Below are 22,356 nucleotides of genomic sequence, written 5' to 3'. Positions count from 1 at the left end.
AGTCATATAAGTGAAATTTGTCCAGGGCAACTACAATGAGTTTCTAGAATGAACACTATTGATTTTTACTTTATGCTTCAGGGTGATTTTCCAGGTATTAGAAATTGATTTTCTAAACCTTGAGCCTAGCATTTCTTTGTTGTTTTCAGGCATTCAAACTAGATACATGCACCCTCTATTTAATCCCCCCTCCTTTTCTACTGAATATGCAAAATACACAACAAATCACTGCGCTGTGGCCAACGTTCTTCTTCCTTTGCAAGGTTTTGTCTTACTTTTATATTATTGATTTCCATCAACATCTAATGCATCACATTCATGCACTGTGCTCTTTAAAATACCTTTCTGCCTCAATGCTAATATTTTCCTCTGCATTGTTTTGATGAGTAGGAACCTCAGATGATGACTCTTTTTTATGCTTCTCAGAATCTCTCTCATCTCTTTCATTTAGATGATGGGGACTCAACAGCAACCCCCACCTCATCAGCAATCATGGCACAGTGTTGAGCCATTCCCATTCTCACTGTGTGCTGCATCCTTTCCTCTATGCACTTTTGTATGTTAATTGAGCCCAAAGGGCATCAGATAAAGCATCTCTGTGTCTGATACAACTCAGTATTCTTCCTGGCACAGAAACACTTTCCTTCCAGAATGAAGCAGTCTCTCAGTCAAAGCCTGGCTTTAAATTTAGTCTAGCCTGCTCCATCCAATTTCACATGACACTAATATTTATAGGCAACAAATATCAGCGTGACTGAGCGACATGTGGACTGACGGGAAGCTTTTGTTCATTTTTGAGACACTGTGGTGTAAACCATCAGGGTGCACTCCCACACAAGAACATTTAGGTGTAATACAGGAGCAGAAGGCTGCAGAACACCATCTCTTTGTAAAAGGGCAGTGTTTGAAAGCCATTCTCCAGTGCGGCTGTGTAAATCCAGCGTTTTCTCCGCCCTGCTTTTCATTTTTTTCTTTAGTGTCCCTGTTGTCTGAGCCATCGTTTTTCCCAGCTACTGTCCTCAGTGCTCTGTCGGCTGCAGTTGAAGCCATATTTTTTTGTTTGATAATGGTGTTCATTCCAGCAGCCTCTGGTTAATGCATTCACATTTCAGGCGAATAAATACATTAATCACGTTCATTACTGCACTATGCAAGCTCAGAAAATATAAACGTGGCAGCTTCATAAAAATAAGCCAATAACCCGACACTAAGCGTTTGTGTTTTTGTTGGCACTGAACAGCCGGTAACATGGTGACTGTCACAGGGGTTGAGTTACTGCGAGGGCAGAGGGGGGATGCTGGGGGGATTTTGAGGGAGGGTGTGGAGCTTTACACATTTACATTTTCTGTCATGGCCCTCATTAGTGGTGGGGGTGGAGGCTGTGCGGTCTCATTTGACTGCGGGAATTATTTTTACTCCTGTCAAATGGCATTCTTGCCCAGGGACCAAGAGAATTCTATTAGCTTTAATTAGCTGGGAAGGCATAGTGCCACCTGAATGGCATATCTGCTCTCTCTCTCACAAGCAACTGCTTCAGAAGCTTGGCGGGCCCCTGGGTATCTTGCCAGACGTAGATTACATATCAAAGGTGGGAGTACGTTTTGGTCAATTGCATATAGAACTCAGGTGCTTCGAATATACTGAGATTATCACCTCCTGTTTTGGAGGTGTGCAATGGGGATACATGTAATTGATGTATTCCTTATTGTACAACGGAATTCAGACTTCAATATCGTTTCCTCCCTTTGAAGAAATGGCTTCCTGGTCAAAAATCCCACATCCTGTGTGGAGAAAATAATAAAAAGGTGTTGCATATAGGATCTCATTATGGGAGGTGTGTAATTTTCTTCTGGACTTGTGCAGTCTGCTCTGACTCAGTGGCAAATCTCAATTATTCTTGCAATTTCTGTAATGCATTTCAAAGAGGTCCACAGAGACCAGATTACTGAAGCCTGAGAGAGGCCACACTCAAAGCTTCTGCAGCAGATGCCTGACCCAGAATTATACTTCATGTTAAAGCATTAAGGCACGCTGTGCTGTTTACCCACTCATAGGCTGCAATCCAGATTTCAGAATAAATGTTACACTGTAACATTTCAATAGGAAAATATAGGCTTCAGTAGCCTTCGGATGTTTGAATTCACAAGACGTATGCCCTTCCTCATTTTCCACAGATGACAACAAGTTCAGTGAGGCCATAGCTGTGCTGTTCACGTGGATAGAAAGAGGCGAGGTGAACCGTCGATCTTCCAATCAGTTTTACTCCATGATCCAATCGGCCAACAGCCACGTACGGCGCCTCATGAACGAGAAGGCCCAGCACGAGGAGGAGATGGAGCTGGCCAAAGAGCACTTCAAGAACTCACTGCTCACCATCCTCACACAATGTAAGACACAGCCTGTATGCTGCTTACCAAGTGATGTTCATCTAGGGTTACCATGACAACGGCACATCCTTTGTTCAGGCCCAGATTATGCAGGATTCTTAAAGATACCCATCTTCTGATCTGATCATTAAGGCTTTTACGTACTGTTCAACATGACTGGGATTTAAAGATCAACCAATCATAAATGCCATCATCCGGCAGCTATGCTGTAATGTAATGACAGGCAAAGTAGTGTTTATTTTTTGAAGCTTGATGCAATTACATTCATGATACTTTCAAAGAACATCCAGACATTCAGAGATGAGAATAGGCATACGTCATAAAACAAAACAGATACGATTCAGACCTAGTTCACTAGGTCAGTACAACTCTAGCCATAGCCCAGAGAATGGCCCAGGGTAAGTAAAGTCTCATTGGAAGCAGTCTGTCCTCATAGCAGGGATGGAGCTGTTCACCTAATCGTACAGGTAGGCCAAAATCAGATTCCCTCATCTTCTGAGAAGCGCAGAGCAGCTGGAGATTTTTACAGCCACAGCCAATTACACCCACTGAGAAACTCATTATAGAGACATTTCTGCAGCGTGTATAGACAGAATGCAAGAAGATATGAATAGGTGTGATGGTGAAATATATCCATAACTGTGCATGGCAGGTTTGACTACAGCAAAAACATGAGTAACTGTTTTCATTTATTCTTCTCTATAGTCGATAAAATATGAAGAAATGAGAATAAATTTATACTGTTTACGGTAAAGATCATTTATTAATTATTACAGCTTCTGTGTCTCTAAGCTTCTGTTTTGTTTTATGAACATCACACCAGTAGCAATTTATAGTCAAATCAAAGCAAATCGGAAGGCAACATTTTACAAGGAGTAGAAATTCAGCAAGCATTCTGTACCCTGAATCAAACTTGGAATTTCGTGCATTAATATCATTGTAATGCAAAAAACATGCAGCATGTATTTTAAGCAGCACATCAGCTCAATATTACTATTGCAAGTCATTTGAATGATAGCAGAAGAGTCCACTCATTGTAGGCTGTTGCCTTCCTCAGTCCTAAAGGATATGAATCAGCAGGTAATGAGATGTAAGTACAATAGAGCAGGCACTATCAGGAACCTCGCTCTTTAGAGAAGCAGTTGGAGGTTTCTGGTGTGTGGCTCTTGCTGGCAGTGGTGTACAGCTTTACATAAATGGCTTGTCTTGTCTGACTTCCCTATCCACCAAAGTTGAGCAGATTATGGCCGTATTCTCCGCTGCCACCAGACAAAAGGCATGGGACCATTTCTCAAAAGCGCAGCGCAAGAACATAGACATTTGGCGAAAGCAGTGTGAGGTTGGTACTTCTCCTCCCTTTTTGTCATGCTGACTCCACAGGCTACTTTGGTGCTCCAGCTGCTAATGTGACTGTGGCTCTTGTGGCTGTTCATTAAACTCATTACCAATGTAGCCTGTCCATTACTACTTTGGTCTCACAAATAAACCATCCTAGATTTCTGATTCTGGTCTTGCGCTCTGCAACACAGTCAATATCTGCTAGAAAGTCAAGTACCTCTTAAGTTGCCATGGCAACAGTTGCTTCCAGGGTTAAAATGATAGTCATCAATGACAAGCTTGGATTAATTATTCATAGCTCATCAAATTTGTATTACATCTCTATTAAAACTGAGACGTTGATGTTATGATATAGCTCTTTGATCACACTATGAAAACCCACCATTCTGAAGTTTGGAAATTGCTAGAATTAGCGTTTCTAAAAATATCTACACTGTACATATGATTGTTGACTTTATATCCTTTCAAACTGGCTACATTTTGTCGAGGTACTCTCTCATCTTGTTATGGACCTTTTCCATAACTTGATGTTAGAATGTATTTAAATGCAGTGAGTGGGATGTTTTTTCTGTGAGGACCCATAAATGAACCCGCTTTAAATGAAATGAACTATTTGTATTCATGCAGTTCTCTAAGTCCAGTCACTGAAAGGAAACGTCCAGTTTAGGTTGACAGTACACACTGAGGTAAGACACTGCTTTTCCGAAGGTGACTTTGGTGCAGTGACAGGCCAAAATCAGTCATGATGCCAGTGCTGTGAAATCAAGGTGATGTTTCAGGGACAGCAGCTGAACTGTATATCATACTCTAACGTAATTTGTCTTCAGTTACCAGCATTTCTTTCTGTTGCTGCAGAAAGCGACGTGTTATCAGATAAGATCTACTTATCTGCATTCTAGCTTTTAGGAAACTGAGATCAAAGATAAGGCAATGTGGAACTAGAACAGAGCTTTTTTTTTCTTTAATCTCCAATGCGCTGTAGTGCAGCATCATGGAGGGTATATTTTGTGTCTTGGCTGCAGGATTTCACAGCAGTGGCATTAAACATTCTCGCCGTTGATTCCTTGAAATGACTATCATAGAATCAGCGAGCATGGCAGTTTGTATAATAAGACTTTTACACTCTCTTTTCAGTACCAGAAAAATGGAGCATCCAAACTTTTGTTATCAAACAGCTGTGAGAAGACACAGCCTTAGCTTTCTCCTCAGGCTCTGTTTCAGACTCGACAAATCAGTCACTGAGGCTGTGTGCTTGCCACTGTTTGTTAGTTTGTTTGAATTGTATTGCTTTAAGAGCCCGTTTAAAGCCTGAAAGTAGAGTTACTTTGCATTTCTTATATTTTACAGACTCCCTAATGCTATAAAAGTATTATGTACACTAATCTCTGTATAGTTTGTTTCTGTGACTGTGGCTTTTTTTGGGAATAACTAAAAAACTATTAAATTTTAAAATCATGTTACGGCACTTTGTCTAGAACAGCTGCCGCTAATGGGGCTGGTGTTTGTGTTTGTGTTTGTGTGTGTGTGTGTGTGTGTGGGTCTGTCTGTGTTTGTGTGTATGCTAGGAGCTGAGGAATGCTCACAGTGAGGAGATAATGGGAATCAGGAGGGAGGAAGAAATGGAGATGTCAGATGAAGACTTGGAAGAAAACCCCTGTAAAAAAGTCAGAATGGACGACTCCGGTATGAGCTCGCCGATCAGGACCGCATGCATTTAAAAACCCAAAGTCTGGAGACACCCTTTATAATTAGCGAATCCAGCTTGTTTAAGGAGCACACACTGTGAAAACAGGTTACGTAATTTTCATATAAAAAGCGATTCTCTGAAAGAGCCACAGGGGAACATAAGGCCACCATGCTCAATGCCAAGCCTCAACTAGAAGGGTATAAATCATTCAGCTGTGAATGTGAACTGCATCTTCTAGTGTGGTGGAGCAGTCTTCATTACTAGTGGAGTAAGATAAAGTGGCATTTGTTACCTAGAAGTAATCATCCAACATCAGTAAACCTAGGCCAGAGTCCTCACAAACGAGTTGAAGCTGTTACTGCAGCAAATGAATAAACTGAATGAGCAGACGTCCATAGACTTTTGGCCATTTAGTGAAATACACCTGTGTCCTTGTAGAAGTACTGACTCACTATAGTAAGAAATATTGATAAATGCCAGTTATTTTCTTTAGACTTTAAATGCCTTGAAATAGTGTCATGACTCTTAACAGTTCTTCTAGAAACTGTAAAATATTAAATTCCATCCTGAGTAGAGCAGTCTGTTTGCTTGAAACTGAGCAGTCATGTCCTGCAGATAATCTTGAGGAAAAAATTTATTTATTTATTTGAGTTGGGGTGTCAGAGTGAGTGATTAAACCTTCCACTTTTATGTTTTCCATGACAAATTTGATTAAGAATGATTCCTGCTGCAGACCCCAGCTGTAGAAACTGTCTAGGGATTCGGAGCTTAGTGATATTTCATGACCTGTCATAACACGGCAACTTGGAATCTTTAAGAGGTATTTTCCATGCCATGAAAAACAGGAGCTGTTTAATATCTGTGTGTTATTTCTATGTATGTATTTAATTAATTAATTTTTTTTTTGCCAAACATCCTCACATATCTGATTTATAAGCAGCCACAGATCACATGATACAGGCATGAATAAAATACTCTAGGTTTTGTGTTAACCTGCCAGTGCCATAGTGCAAGAAAAAAGCTCCAACAAATGTTAGAATTTTACATTTGTGCTGCGTATCATTCTGATCATTCTAACAGAGTATGCATTACTTGCTCAGATAAAAACTGCTTTAAACCAGTGGCCTTTCTCCTATAATTGGATGAGTCCGAACATTGTTAGCCAAACAGTTTCAATTTAGTTTAGTGCTCTCCTCCAAAAGCATTCAGCTGTACAATGACACTTTAAGAGCAGCAGTTTGAAAACCTGGTGGCAGCTTGATTGATCTTAGCAGAAACTTGTGCTTGTCCTCACGCTCTCAGAGTTGTTTATCCCGTGTGATGAGGAAGATTCAGTGTGAGAGTGGGTACTGGCAGCATCTAACACGGAGACATAATTGGGTTAAAAATGTGGGTCAGTACAGCCAAGTGACACAAGGTTACATCCTAGTTTCCTTAGATGGACATACAAGGGGAAAAAGGACAGTTCCAGAAGAAAAATAACACACAGAAAGGTAAAATGGTTATTATAGGGTGCTTACATTTTATTAAGAGTAGTCTAGATCTTATTGTCTTAACTTTTACCTGTTTATATATCATCACTGTCCAATTAAAAAACGTTTCTGTTTTTTTGTTGATTTTTATACAGAGAGCACATTTCATACTCAATGGCAATTCAAAGTTCCATTTAAAGTAGAACAATAACAGAAAAATAACTAAAAATGTAAAAGATAATTAAACAATTTAAAGGCAATTAAAATACGATTTAAACCCCATAAAGAGTGCAGTAAAAGAAAATACAATAAAAGAAATTACAGTAACTTAGAATTTAAAATGCATACTATAGTTTATTACATCATTTGAACACAGCCGACATGTGAAAGTTGAATGGACCATTGAAAAAGCTCCAAAATTACTAAGAATAAAATCTTTTAACCTTTTATTCTTTCGATAGAACCAAGTTCTACTGAGGTTTTTTCCTACTCCTGTAAAGTTATTATTTTGGGAGATACATATCAGACACCTACAGACAGTGACGATATCTATTTCAGTGTACAAAATACTGGAAACATGACATGAAACTCTCATATTACTGATAACTGTATTGGCTAGAATTTACCTTCAGTGTGATTGCACTTGGTAGGTTTAGAGTTACTAATTGTAGCCCATGTGTTTCTGTGACTGACCAAATCAATCCAACAACATCAAGCCAGCTATTAACCAACAGACCACTGACAAACGGTGACACACTTTCTATATATCACTCCTAAGGAAGGTACCTCTAAATAACATCTGGTCACTGGGTGGTCCCTGAGCTTCTGAGCATTCCATGTCATTCCATGTTATTGTGTGGAGAACACTCAAACCATGAATGCGCAAATAAATGTGTCTAAACCGTCTGTTTATTCAAATCATAAATAAATATTGATATGGGTTTATGTCAATTTTTATGAAAGGCTTATGTAGGGCTTTTGTGTCTCCATGAACTAGTATTACTGAATGTATTTTGCTTGTTCTGTAAAGCTATCTCTTGGAAAATTTACCTTTTGACATTGAGAATATGTAAAAAGAAATGCCTTTCAGTGCATATAAAGATGAGGGGACTATCAGTGGAATGTATGACAGCAAGTCACTCTACCTATCTTTGTCTCTCTGTGAATGCAGCTCTTGCTGCGCAGACGTGCGCCCTGCGAGAGGAAAATGACAGCCTGCGCTGGCAGCTGGATGCCTACAGGAACGAGGTAGAGTTGCTGAAGAAAGAGCAAGGTAAAACCCACCGCTCTGAAGAGGATCACACCCATGAACAGCAACTTCAATTCCTCCAGCAGACCATGCACAGCATGCAGCAGGTAACACACACTCATGGGCACACACTCCCAGAGGCTTGTTCATACTCATATCAATCCTATACTCATACCTTTAAAGCAGCTCAGTTTAATGAGAGCAGCAGTGAATCTGCACTATAGAAGATACTGCTGGTCCTCTATAACCACCTTCATTATCCAGCCCCAGTTCACAGGCACAAGCTGTTGCTCTCTACACTCAGATGCTGATGATCACCTGATTATGAGGCAGCTATGGTCTAATGATTAGAGAAACGGGCTTGGGGCTGAATGTTTATGTGTATGTTTGCTAGTGGATAAATTGAGTCCTGCACTGGATCTCTACAAAAAGCATGAGGAAGTCTAAAGACGTCTAAGAACATAACTTCATACATCCATTTATGAGTTTTAATAAAATCTGAAAATAGCACCTGCTCTTTACAATGTTTCAGCTTTTCAAGACCAATGGAAAAAATATGAATGCTTCAAACAGACACTGAATCAAGTGATTTTATCTTAACATACACTGTAATGTAATGTTTTGTCCCAGCTTCTCTAAAGTTACTCTTTTGAAGCTACAAGTTAAAATGAATGAAAGGAAAATTCCGTTCTGAATATGTTCATGAATTACTTTGCAATTGCAGTGCTTCCAGTAATAAAGACAGCATCATGATGATTATATCTAGTGAGAGAAAACACAGCAGCACTCAGTAAGATTCGATTCCATGTGTGGCTGTACTTAATAGGTAACATCATAAAAATCTCGGAATTTAATGCCAACTAGTTATTGAATCTGAGTGACGGTTTAAATAATATTTATATGATTTTCTGGACAGAGATCAAGGTGAATCTTTGTTAATTGTGTAACCAGGATAATTTTATATTTGTGTCTTCAGAATTGTCTAAAATAGCAGCTTTTTAATTAGGGCTTCCCTTTGAAGAACCTAGAATATATCTTATAACAGATGTCTAATTACGAGTTCCTTTAATTTCAGATTTGCTGAGAACATTGGTTTATCTGTAAATAACCTAGGCCATTAAACACTGGTAGCTTATTCATTAGCTGTTTTGTTGACATTTATCCACATAGCAGTCAGTTCGCTAAATGCGATTGCGTTAAATCCTTGTTGTTAATGTGAGATATATTTCTTTAAGTATAGTCTTACTTTGCTAACGCTTGCTGCCTTCGTTTTTCATGCTGTTGTCTGTCTCCACAGCAACTGCTACGGCTCCAGGAAGATCTAAAGGGTAAAGAGCTGGAGCTGGAGCAGGCCCGAGATGAACAGCGCTACCTGGAGGGAGAGGTGTTCAGCCTCAGAGAGAAGGTAAGGCTACTATGTAAACAAGTGTGAGAGTAACAGCTTGAATAGCAATCTTAAGCCATTTTGCTCCACCAATTTTCAGTTTGTCTTGTTGAGAGTTGAGAATTTGCTTAAGTCAGGGAGCAATTATTGGGTTACACTATTTGCCACAGATGGCCACTAATTGAAAGTGGGCATTGATTAACATTAAATATTAAAAATACTAGAAACAACACCAAACTGGACAATGGACAATGACTTTGTACCTATGTCCATCACGGTACTATGACGATTTCCCAAATAAACATACATTCAGTGGCAGTTTGCACCCTTGGCCTTTACACACTAATTTAGATTTCCTTTGGCTTCTTGAATCTTTTCATGATGTTATGAACTGTAGCGTGTGAAAGCTCTAAACACTTTGTGATCTTGCACTGAGAAACATTGTCTGAAAAATCTGACTGAAAAATCTGTCATGAAATTTGGCACAAGGCAGTGAACCATGACCCATCTTTACTTCATCCTCCTTTAAAGTCTTTCATATTCATCTGCTTATAGTGCAATACTTTGGAAGAGTGGCATGAATCTTCTATCAACGTTTCACTCTGAATTTGCTCTGTCCCAAATTTTTGTAGTGTGTTACAGACATTAACTTCTAAATTTGTTTATATTTACACAATGTAGTCAAGTTGGTCAGAGAAAATTTGAAATGTTTTCTTTGAACTTAAAGTAGTTAAATAAAAAAATCAAGCCTTTAAACCAGTTATAGTTTTACTACTTTCTTTTTATAAAGGGATTTGTAATATTAATATATAATTATGCTTATATAAACCATTTATATAGTGCTTCTTTGCTGGGAGATGTTCCAGTTTGGCTCTCTCTGTCTCCCTGCATTTGTGACAGCAGGAGGTCAGTTGCCTGGGGTCACTCAGTGTCCTCTCTTTCACTCTCTCTCTGAGGAAACAGCTACATATGGCAGCAGCAGGGCTTCACCACTCACACACACGCAGAGGCACACACACAGGCAGAGGCACACACACACACACACACACACACTCACAGAATATTCTGTCTAAAAACTTTCATAACATGATGGATCTTGATGGATGAACTGCTGTGTCTGCTGTGTTTTTAAACTCCATTATGCTCCATATTGTCTGAGGCTGACTGACTAAAACTCCCATACCTGCAGACTCTTCATTTTCCCTGTTCGACCATTTTATATCCACAGATGTACACATGGGGCAACCATGCAAACTGTAAGGATGTCATGCTTTATTCTACGTTTAGTGCAGTGATGTGGGCCACACAGAGCCATAATGAGATGAAACCATTGATACAGCTTCTTCAATGCTGCACTGCGCAATGGGATACCTCATAGTTTGTGCCGGCTCTTGGTTTACTCAAGGGCATACAATAAAAGTCATGCTTGTTTACTCAATTACTTCTAACTGCAGACATTGCTTGGCATGGATGTTATTTGACTGAGATAATAGGAACATCAATACGTAGCGGAGGTCCTGCTGAGTCTGTGGTGTACTATGTTACTATCCATAAAGCCAACACAGGTGATATATACAGCTTCAGCTCCACTATGGATTTGCGTACATTCGTTCTAAACATTAGAAACTGTTCTGACCCTGAGGAGGCACTCTGGCTTGGTCTGTACTGTGGGAAAATAAATGTGTGGCAACAGGGTTAAGATTTTTTAACTCCAGTTCCCTGAAAACCCATTAAATATTTAACATATACATGACTACAAGAGTGCTCACAAACTCAAAGCCAAGGTTTCAAAGACGTCGAGTCACAGTGTTAACAAAGTTCCCTAAAATTTTCCTCTATGCATTTCCTTCAGCAGCACACCAACAGAATGATTTTTCCTATTTTTCTCCTGACAGCTTTTGAATGGTGTAGACGCAGTGGAGGGGACTAATCACACCACTGAAGCCCCTGAAAAGGTAAAGGTATGACTCAACTGTCACTAAACCACCACATGCTGGGCTAGCTGTCTTTACGTAATGCAGACCTACTGTGGGGTGATAAATGTGAAAGTGTAGACCAGAGTACCTGTCATGCCTCAAAGTTTAAAAACAGAAAAAAACAGAATGTCATCGTTCAGTGTTTTCATATTTTCTTTTCAGTAATATAGTAGCATGCAATATTAGAACCCATCATTTATTTATTTAATTTCCAGCCAAAACTTCAATTAAAGACTATTTATTCATTTTATGGAAATATTTCTGTGGCTGTTAGATATAAGCAGAGGGAATGGGGGAAAATCCCTAAAAATGTTATTGAAAGATATTCAGAAAAACAGACTCTTAACAACCTTGCGAGACGTATATTACACCACTAATTATTCCACTGTAAAAATGCAGTTCCTTGTGTCGGAATGGATGTGGAGCTGTCAAGTAGCTGTTAAATTTACAAATCAAACCAACAGTTCTCAACAATTGAATTCTGTTAAACAGATGTCTGGAAAAGAAGTAAACAACTGAATGGATCACATTTAAAAACTGAAAGAACTGACATTAAGTTTCTATCTTGTTTAATAATTAAGGTACAGTGTATTAATATATAAAATAAATTTTGTTTCCTGAAACTTAAAAGCAAATACCTTATATGTAGGGCGGCACGGAGGCGCAGCAGGTAGTGTTGCAGTCACACAGCTCAAGTGTTCAAGGGTTCAAGTCCCATTCCGGGTGACTGTCTGTGATGAGTTTGGTGTGTTCTCCCTGTGTCCGTGTGGGTTTCCTCCGGGTGCTCCACTTTCCTCCCACAGTCCAAAAACACGTTGGTAGGTGGATTGACGACTCAAAAGTGTCCATAGGTGTGAGTGTGTGAGTGAATGTGTAAGTGTGTATCACCCTGTGAAGGACTGGCGCCCCCTCAAGGGTGTATTCTTGCATTGTCCCCAGTGATTCCGGGTGGGCTCCGGACCCACCGCGGCCCTGAACTGGATAAGGGTTACAGACAATGAATGAATGAATGGACATATATAATAAAAATAAAGGGTGAATTCTGATATTCATACCTAGTTTAGTGTGTACACATGCACACTCAGCAAGTCTTTACAACACACTCTGTGAAGTAAAATGATTCTGAAATTAATTTATCACAGTACCGTGGACGAAAGGGTTACCTCTATATTAATCGTCTCTGGACACATGCTATGTGGAATCAGTGATCATGGTTTCGCCTTTTGATTCTCCTCATCCTAGTTGAGTGGGGTTAATACACTTTGTTCAGGGATAATACTCAGTGACAAAAAAGAACAGACAAAAGGAAAGAATACATCTAAGATGAGCTTTCCGTGTGGCTGCAGCAGCACAAAAAAGTGGTAACCTTTCATATGGAATGTTAGACTAGATTTACATACCTTATGCACCGCTGCTTCCATTCATAAAATGGTCTTAAAGGGCATCTGAATAGATAGCGCAATGTGTATGCAATGCCAACAGCTATGATCCAGGCTTTGATTCATCCTTTGTGTGACTTATGGCCTGCCATCTTGAGCAGCCTCTGCAAAGAGGAGGCTGGTAAATGTCAATAAACATTGATTTCTCTGAAAGCAAAGCAGAATGCTTTGCATTTTCAGTACAGATTGGTCAGCGTGAATGTGGCTGTTCCATAGGCCATCAGCTTCAGACGGAATTTCACTGCATGCAGTTTCTAATTCAATCTTGGTGGTTCACTGCATTCTAATTGTTATTCTGTTCCTGATTCTGCACGTGTGTGTGTCTGTGTGTGTATATATATATGTATGTTTGATACAGGGTCTGAATGGCATTGCAGTACTTTATCACCATCGGGAGAAGAACTATGAGGCGGTCATGCGAGGTCCTCTGAGATCAGAGAAAGAAGCTCTGTTGCTGGGTAATTACATGCTATCTCTGCTCTATAAAGCTGTACAGTCTTGATGTTTAAAACATCAGCAGCAGTGGGTGGATTGGGTAGAATATCCAAGCAGCCAAGGAGACAGACTCTTACTCCGTGTCCTGTTGGAGACTTGGTCAACAGTGCAGAAGATGGTATTTAATATACAGCAGTATGCCATACACATCATGTAAACAATGCATGGTAAATGCTCAGGTCAGACTCACGGTTCAAATCTGATGTTGCGTTTGCTTGTTCACATCTTTCAATGCGGCTATATACAAAGATAATTCATAACATTAAACTTCTACACTATATACATTTCTACACTCATTGTCCTGTATTTCTATAATGTTCATTTGTATTTCTATAATTAATTTGTTTGTACTCTGTCCTTTGATGATCAGGACCCCTAAAAGCCCATCACAGAGCAGTTACTAGTCACTGTATTCCACACAAATACCTAAATGCTCCACCTAGTAGAGGCAAAATCAGTCAGTTACCCATCTGTTCATTAGCAGTCACAGAACTCTGCCCTCAGGACACTACAGGCTAAATGTTTTTGGTTGGTGGATCTTAGGCTGTGAATATTAGTCCAGCAGTGACACTGAGGGGTTTAAAAGCACCAGCTGCACTGATGTGTTTGATAGGTTGCACGCAACTCTGCATACAACAGATTTTTTTGTAAAATAATTCAGATAAATTCCTGTCAGGTGTGGCACAGGTTTTGTTGCTCTTGCACCGCTTTAGGGTCTTTGTGTCACTGAGTATGAGTTGCGTTTTCCCTCTGTCTGCGTGGGTTTCCCTGGAAGGTTGAAGCAATTGAGAATGAATAAATAACTGAATAAATAAGTAAATAAATGAATGAACTAATGAATAAATGTCCTGTCCGTGTAGAACTGTGATAGATATTGAGCTAGACTGACATAATAATTGAATTCATTCCCATCTGGCTGTTCAGACAGAGGTTAGACAAAGGCTAAAGTCTTAATTGTCACGTATGAAAGTTGTTTGAACTGAAAATGAAAAAATATAGGGCTTAGTATATTTATACCAGGACACATGTTGTCATAGATGGAAACCCTGAATAGCACCCCCTGTGGAGTGTTCTTTGTTTTGTTTGTTTGCTTTTGTTTTTTGTTTGTTTTTTTTAACATGAGCGACTGAGTGAATTACAAGCCAGTTTCAAATGGTGCTTTGCATCTTTAAAGATAGATATCACTACCAATACAAAAATCCATAATAAATAACATTTCGATAACTTCTTCTTACCAATAAACTATAGTGATTGTGGCTTAAACCAAAAACAAGGTGAACAGGTATATTTACTGAACTAAGCACAAGGACTAGACAACAACTTTGTTCTTGATCTGGTTTACGTTTAAATCAAGGCATCTTTCCAACGTTCCATAAAATAGGTATTTTCTGTTATCATAAAATGTGTGCGTGTGTTTGGGAGGTGTGTGGGGTGGGGGGTCATATTCTAAGCATTCTTTTTATATAAAGCAGCAAATAAAAGGGTTAAAAATAGTTTTAAAACATACATTCTCACCAAACTTTATATGTCTGATCTCCATTGTTGAAAAATGTCTCCAAAGTCTTCCATTTCACTTTTTTTTAACATCTTAGTGCTCACTGGGGAAATTACGAACTTTATTGTGTTTATTGAAATTTTGTATTGATTTTTTTTTCATTAGTTTAGAAGTAATGTAGTTGCTATCTAAAAGGTAATGGATTTCAACCCAAACCTAGTGATATAAAAAGAAAAAACCTCTCTCTCTCGCCCTCCTCTGTATCTCCTCTGTAAACAGAAGCAGTCATTCTATTAATTGGGAACATAGCCTTTGACTTAGAGAGAGAAAGAGAGAGAATGAATGCTATTCTAGCTGTTGCTAGGGGACGGAGGCTCAGCCTCTGTCTGTCATGTATTTGGATGAAGATCCTGAGGAGCACTGAGGTCAGGAGGACTCAGGGGAGCTGTTACTTTCTCTGTCCAGTGCTCTGTTGGCTCTGACACTCACAACCCCCACTAATTCTCCAAACACACACACATACACACACACACACACACACTCACACTCAATTGCATGCGCCTAGATACACATCTAATGGTTGCACAACGTGGGCCTTATTGTCCTGTGCACACAGAGGAAACATACTGTACAGACAGGAGATGGGGAGGAGGAAGCCTGACTAGGAGGCCTTCAGCCAGAACGGCAGAAAAGCTCAGCTTGTTCCAGCAGGAGGGAGAGAAAAGACTGACAGTGAAACACAAATTGCTTAAATCTCAAGGCTCACACAGCACTCAGCCAGCCGCAATGGAGTGTTAACTCTGGAGAGGAAGCCTTTCCTAATAATTCACTGATTTGGACTGGCTTCCTTTGCTTCTTAACATTCCTTTTGTTGCAAGACCGCATTATTTCTTGTATATTTCCACACCACTGTTTGCTAATACTCCTTCTCTTTTTTTGAAATGATTGCTGTCAAATTGACTTCTTTTCATACCAATTGATTAAGAAATAGATTTTTTTTTTTATATCTATGTGGTAGCAACAACACTGGAACGTGTCATGGAAATGAGAGAGTTGAAGGCTTCCAGCAAATGCTCTATCAGCCCCTGCACAGCTGCTGTGCTTCTCATTTCAGAATCTGAGCAGGCATCATGAAGCACCCCAGCACCTTCCCTCCCCACTCCAGACTGAGCTGCTATGAAAGTGGGGCTTGTGGATGGAATTGAATTAGGTTCCTGTGTAATTGGCAGTGTTACGCCATATAAATCAAGGGAATAAATATTGGCCTGGGGCCCTTGAGGAAAGGCACTATATTTTCTGCCTCTGCATCAGCATGTTACCTTCGCAGGACCTCTCCAAAGTAATCAACTTAAGAGGGGGTGGGGCGGTGGTTCTGCTCTGAGCACGGGCTTTGTGATCATGCAGCCTGCATTTATTGTCTGGCACTGTCTGTTGCATGTAAATTGGGTAGTATTCAGTCACCTTCACCTCTCTATCTCTCTCTCTCTCTAGGAGTCATATCTACCTTCCTCCATGTTCACCCTTTTGGAGCCAACATAGAGTATCTGTGGTCTTATATCCAGAGACTTGATGCAAAGGTAAAACTCTGTATATGATTTCTTTTGTAAAATATGAAATAGCAGATCATCCCATGACTTCAGACATCAGAGTAGCTTATGAGTCATGATCAAATGACAGAGTTTGACTGTTTTGATCCTGCTCATTCGTTTACATCTGGAATGAGATGGGGCTCAGTCTTAGTGTTTATTGTTTGTATTAGTTGTACAAAATGCAAATTGTTTCAGAATGTTTTTGTATAAAATGTTTGAATTTGAATTCTCCTGCTCTTTTTTCGTTTTATGAGAACTGCTCTGTAGTATTAAAAATGACAAATGTCAAAGTAATAACCTAAAATTGAAGTCATCTGAAAGTGGCAAGCGGAAATATTTATTTGTCATTCATTTGTTCCATTAAGAAAAAAGCACTACACAAGCATGTGAATTGTTTCGTTCTGTTCTTGGGGAAAATATTTGATCCAAAATATGTGTGAGTTTTGGTTTAGATTATTTAAAGATGGTGATTTCAATATTAGTTATTTATATATTTTACACACTATATATATATATATATTTTTTTTTTTTTTTTAATTTTATTTTATTTTTTTTAGCTCCTGGGGCTAATATGTAATTCATTAATTCATTTTTATAGTGAAATCAGTGGGAAGGAGGGTTGAGGTGGTTTCTTACCCTCCTTTGAAAATTACATAATGTAGTTTCTGCAGTGCTGAACCCAGTGTAGCAATGACAGAAGCTCTATTCTCCCTGTTACTGGCCAGTGAAGCATTACAATGATTGTGAAGCTGTAATTTTCATGTAAAAATATTACATAGTGTTCCTTTAATACATCATTTTTAGGGTTGTTTTTTTTATAAATCAAAATTATGCAAGTTACCATAAAATTCCAAAAGAGGGGGGAAATATTTGAACTTTATTAATATACATTACACAAAAATGCATAACAACATTAACAATAATAATAATAAAACAAAAAAAAAACGTATCTGTACACGTACATTCTTTTGGCAGATAATCAGCTCTTATTAGTTGGCAATTGATTGTTTACTGGTAAATCTAAAAAGGATGAGAAACATTAAAACATCCACTCAGATAAAACAAAGTGCTCTTTGAATGGACAGTGGGAAACAATTCTGATAGCTGGAGCCAAGCACACACCTGTATATGAATTAACATGCCATGCATACCTGGTTTCCTTTAAATTAAGACGATGCCAACATATATTTCAATGTGACTATGAAGTATAATATTGACAAAACAAACAATCTAAAATTATATTTACAGCTTATTAAAAGGCCAAGTTAAAATAAACACCAATGTTCGTTTCAGCTCAGGACCTTAGTAGCACTTTAAAGCTGTCCCACACATCCTTCTCTATAACTTTGCATACTCATGTGTGACATTTTCATTCATTTTCATCCCTCCCCTCCTCAGATCTCAGCGAGCGAGCTGGAACGGCTGATGGTGCGGCTGCCCAACATGTTCAAGCAGGAGTTCAGTGGTGTGGGTGCCACACTGGAGAAACGCTGGAAGTTCTGCGGTTTTGAGGCTCTCAAGTCAGCATGACGAACAGAGCCACAGGCGCAGAGGCTGCCGGACGTATGAGCACTGAGCCTCAGTGACACATCCAGACACAGTGAGACTGGCCAAAGCCTCAGAGGAGCTCAACAGAGGGGTACTTGCTCCCTGCTGGAGCTGTTTGAGCTGTCGCGCCTGCTGCTCTGCTTTACAGACACTGATGGAGTCAAAGGAAAGATCGAGGCACTACATGCAGCACACAGTCAGGATAGATGCGTTTACTTGAAGAAGCTTTGTTCAGACTTTTCCTACCAATGACTGGAAGGAAGAATGGAGGAGATATAAAGGAATACAGCGCTGTTTAATTATGAATATGGAATGTGGAATATAATTTACACGGATAGTGGCCCTTCTGCACCCATCAGAACCCGCGTGTGGGATGTTGACTTTCCTGGACAATGAGGATTAGGGCCTCAGGTTTCTCTAAGCATCGTAGGCTAAAGATCCAGATCCCCTCACCGTTACAGAGAGTGTTCAAAATAAACATTTTTTACAGTATTATTATGACATAGCTTTTGAGGATCTTTTAGGAACCTCTAGCCCTAGTCAGTGCTCAAGCACAGTGCAGCAGTGCGAAACTGACCTGTGAAGAGAACCTCTCACCACTGTGTGACAGGATTTTTATTTTTTTTTTCTCCTGTGTTTTCGGTCTTTTATCGTTGTGTAGACAATGTATGTAATGTGCATTCTCTTTGTGTCACAATGCACCGTTGTTATTTGCTCATGTAAATTATGACTTTCTAAAAATCTATTAAAAAGCTTTTTATCCAGTCTCCGACACTATTAGACTTCCTGAGATAAAAGCTGTGTCCCGTCACTGTCTCCCAGTGCTCCACAGCTGCTCACTTGCATCATATCTGACATGTTTATTTTGACTTATGTTTGATCCAGGAGTGCTCAGGAGGCAGGCTGACGGAGCATGGTGTAAAGCAGAGATTCTCCCATCACTCTGACTCATACAAACTGTTAATTATTAATAAGAAAAAAGGAGGAGAAGGTTGATCTGTTTCTGTCTTATGTCATATTTCACTCCTGCGCATGACATAACTTTTTTGTTAGAAAGTTTATCATATTAATGTTTACATATAAAGAGCAGCTCTCCAACAATCACATTCTTACTGTAAATATTGTTACTGCTCCTTTTTAGCGTGTCTGTGGCACAGTTTACATTTGACATTAACATCGATCACCATAATCTCATCTTGATGATCAGACTGTTATTCAGTCCTGACCTTTTTAAAAGCAGCTTCCGTGTCCAAATGCTGAAAATTTGTGCCCCTTGTGCCAATTTTCCATTATTCCTGCAACAATATGAAGAGCTGTAGCAATACTAGAGGGATACACAGAGAGAGAGAGAAAGATCAGCTTTCACACTCAATGAGGAATCCAATATCAGAAATGGACACTGTTCTGAGGAGCTCAGTGAGGGAACCTGAAGCTAGTCGCCAGTCAACAACAAATAACAGCAACAAAAGACTTGGCTTCAGAGGTATATTTAGCATTCTTACAGGTCAAAACCCTATAGTCTATGGAAAAGTCTGCAGTCCTCCTAGATCTCAGGATACCAATTTATATATTTCTTCATCCTGTGCCTTTCATCTTCAGTGTCACAAGCTTTCGTATCCAAGCAATACGTCTTCGCTGTGGATTAGAAATCCAGGCTCCTAGGTGGTTGTATTTTATTGGCAACAACATGCACCAATTGTGAATATGCTATGTTCCAAAGCTCTGGTACATCTGATTTCTTTTAAGAAAATAGCTCCCATCTGCCTGGGATTAGATCTGAGAGAATCAGGATGTATGTCCAGCTGCAGAAATTCACAGGCTAAAGTAACACACTGTCTCGTGCACTAATTTTCCCGTTGTCTTTTCAGGCTGTCAGGCTTACAGCCTGTAGCTGATGAAAGCAGGCATTGTTCCTGTAATAACCACACCAGTCTGTAATTGCAATATGAATCACATCTGAACATGAGAAAAAGCCCAAAAATCCCATACTTTTGTAAACAGCCAGGGAAGGCTAATTTTGTCAGACAGCCATCAGGTGCAAAGCATTTGTCACAGAAGGGTCAACAAATTAAGCAACAGGAAGGTAGTAAATTGTGGGTGAAAAGTATACACCTTCCTCATTAGAAATCCATGGGAGTAATTTAGACTCCTGAGTAATGTCTTGTTTTTCCAAATATGACATAAAATGTGACATCTATTATGTTTCATGCAACATTCCATGTGACCCTGCCTCATAAAGGACACAAGGCTTTTCCTCTGGGCCTAAATATGTAAACCATTCATTTTAATTAACAGGGTAAAATATACCATTTAAAGAGGAAAATCATAATATGCTGTGAAACAGTCTGAAACAGTCATTCACATTTTAACAGAATTATTTAGCATAGAATAGACATAGCAAAAACATCAGAGACATGCATGTTTTTACCAGTTTTGCACTGGAACACCATCCATTATTTTGTGGATGTGTTGGAATGTAGTGTGTGATAACTCACTAATATTCTCATAGCTGAATACAACCAAATCCTCACCAAGATTAGAAGATGCGACTGCAGCAAATGGGGACAAACTACACTCTTAAAAATAAAGGTGCTAGAAAGGGTTCTTTGAGCGCTGTCAAATAAGAACCATGTTTGAAGACATGTGAGTGTGAAGAAGCTTTTAAAGGTTTAAAAAATGATGTAAAGCCCCTTTACAAATTTATAAAGTGGTCCTTCTATTGCATCACTCACTTAACCCTTTCTAGCATGTTTATATTTAAGAGTATACTTATTAATAACCTTGCTTTCAGAATGAACATTTTTGGCAATAATGTGCACTGATTAGATTTACTGTCACTTACCTAGATATCATGTTTATATAATGTGTGCAGTGTGCATATGTGCTTCTTAGAATATTCCAGACTTTGCACAAATCCATGGAGTAAACTGAGTCTGCAAAAATTTGCAGCAAAAATTGCATTTTGTCAACAGCACATTGGACAGGAATACAGCTTGCCTAAGCTATTCTTTCTGGCTAAAGCAGTGAATAAAAATAGTGTCGCTGCAGTAAGAGAGGACACCAAAACAGGGATTGCCAGAATAGCACTTAATTCTGTAGCCTGATTTCCTCAGTGAAAGATTAGCTTTATTTAAAATGCCTGGAGCTGGAGAAAACCATTGTGGTCTTGTTGTTTTAATCATGCAGTGGCTGCATTACACACGGCCATATTCTTCATTTTTCTTCCCTGGTCATTTGGTTTCTCGTCCATGCAATGTATAATGTGTCTGAATATCCATGGCATGATGGATGACCACTGAGACACTAGCAGACACAGCAGGCTGTTTACAAGACCAGATTGAGCGCCTGTCTTTCTCTTCCATTTTGGATCCCTCCCCAGTCTTTTAGCCAGAGCTCATTCTATTGTTTCCTGCAGTCGGTTGCTTACATCACATGAAAGGAGACAGAGAGGCTGTATTTGTCTTGCGGGTGCCATCAGGCTGCCTATTGTCTCCATATTAATGGGACACAGGTGATGGGACACAGACATCCACTCTCCATGATTGGTCAAGGGGACCTTGTCTGACTGTGAAAGCTCAGGGAATAGACGCTGCAGTGCAGAGTCATAATGGGAGCAATCTCTAGCTATTTTCTATAATGACATTCACTCATTCCAGTGCATTAAAATATAACACATTTACATCATTAATTAATTGCATAGTTTGCATAAAGAAAAAGCTCAGAGTGTAAATGTGGTTTACCGAAGTCATCTATAAATAAACTGGGCAGGGCTGAGAATAGAGTGACATGAGCTGTTGTGTATTTGTGCTAATGAAGCCACTTGACAGTGCTTAATTAGCTCTGGTCTTGTGGGTTTTTTTTATGAATTTCAAATGGACACACACTCGCTGCTAAGATTTTTTTGTGAAAAACACCAGTAGACATGCTGTTGCACTGCTGTTGCACTTCACTGCTTTTCTATATCTAAAAAACTGGCAAAGACCTTAAAAGAAAATCTGTCCTCTCTGTAGCCATTTCGGCCACACCCTGTGTAGGTACTGCCATTCATGAAAAACTAGGCTCGGATCTCTGTGAACGGGCACAGACTTTTAAAGTTGCCTTATCTGATATTTTTCCACCAGAGGTCACACTAGAGCACCAGCATTTCAGATCCAAACAAATTCTTCATATTGAGCCACACCCTCCCCTCGTGTTTTCAGCAGCTCTGAGCTCAGACCATAACAGCTAGTGTTCTCATGCCTCTCACTCATGAAAACACACATATAATAATAAAATATATCATATATACATTGTGCTT

General features: G+C 39.4%; 1 protein-coding gene across 3 annotated transcripts in view; it reads left to right on the top strand.

Annotated features, from left to right (window-relative positions):
• Positions 1-18,819, top strand: part of enox1 (ecto-NOX disulfide-thiol exchanger 1) — a 72,349-nt gene extending 53,530 nt beyond the window's left edge. For 2 of the 3 annotated variants that reach the window (XM_066641299.1, XM_066641298.1), the window contains exons 7-15: positions 2,175-2,387; positions 3,620-3,726; positions 5,291-5,408; positions 8,056-8,240; positions 9,431-9,538; positions 11,413-11,478; positions 13,291-13,390; positions 16,414-16,499; positions 17,910-18,819. In XM_066641299.1, coding sequence (XP_066497396.1) covers positions 2,175-2,387; positions 3,620-3,726; positions 5,291-5,408; positions 8,056-8,240; positions 9,431-9,538; positions 11,413-11,478; positions 13,291-13,390; positions 16,414-16,499; positions 17,910-18,041 — 1,115 coding nt within the window. In that variant the 3' untranslated portion in view covers positions 18,042-18,819. The remainder of the gene's footprint in view (positions 1-2,174; positions 2,388-3,619; positions 3,727-5,290; positions 5,409-8,055; positions 8,241-9,430; positions 9,539-11,412; positions 11,479-13,290; positions 13,391-16,413; positions 16,500-17,909) is intronic. The other variant, XM_066641300.1, reaches the window with a different exon arrangement.
• The last annotated feature ends 3,537 nt before the right edge of the window (positions 18,820-22,356 follow it).

Source organism: Hoplias malabaricus, chromosome 12, assembly GCF_029633855.1.
Source record: "Hoplias malabaricus isolate fHopMal1 chromosome 12, fHopMal1.hap1, whole genome shotgun sequence".
In the NCBI taxonomy this organism is placed as follows: Eukaryota; Metazoa; Chordata; class Actinopteri; order Characiformes; family Erythrinidae; genus Hoplias; species Hoplias malabaricus.
This window is presented reverse-complemented; position numbering and strand designations above follow the sequence as displayed.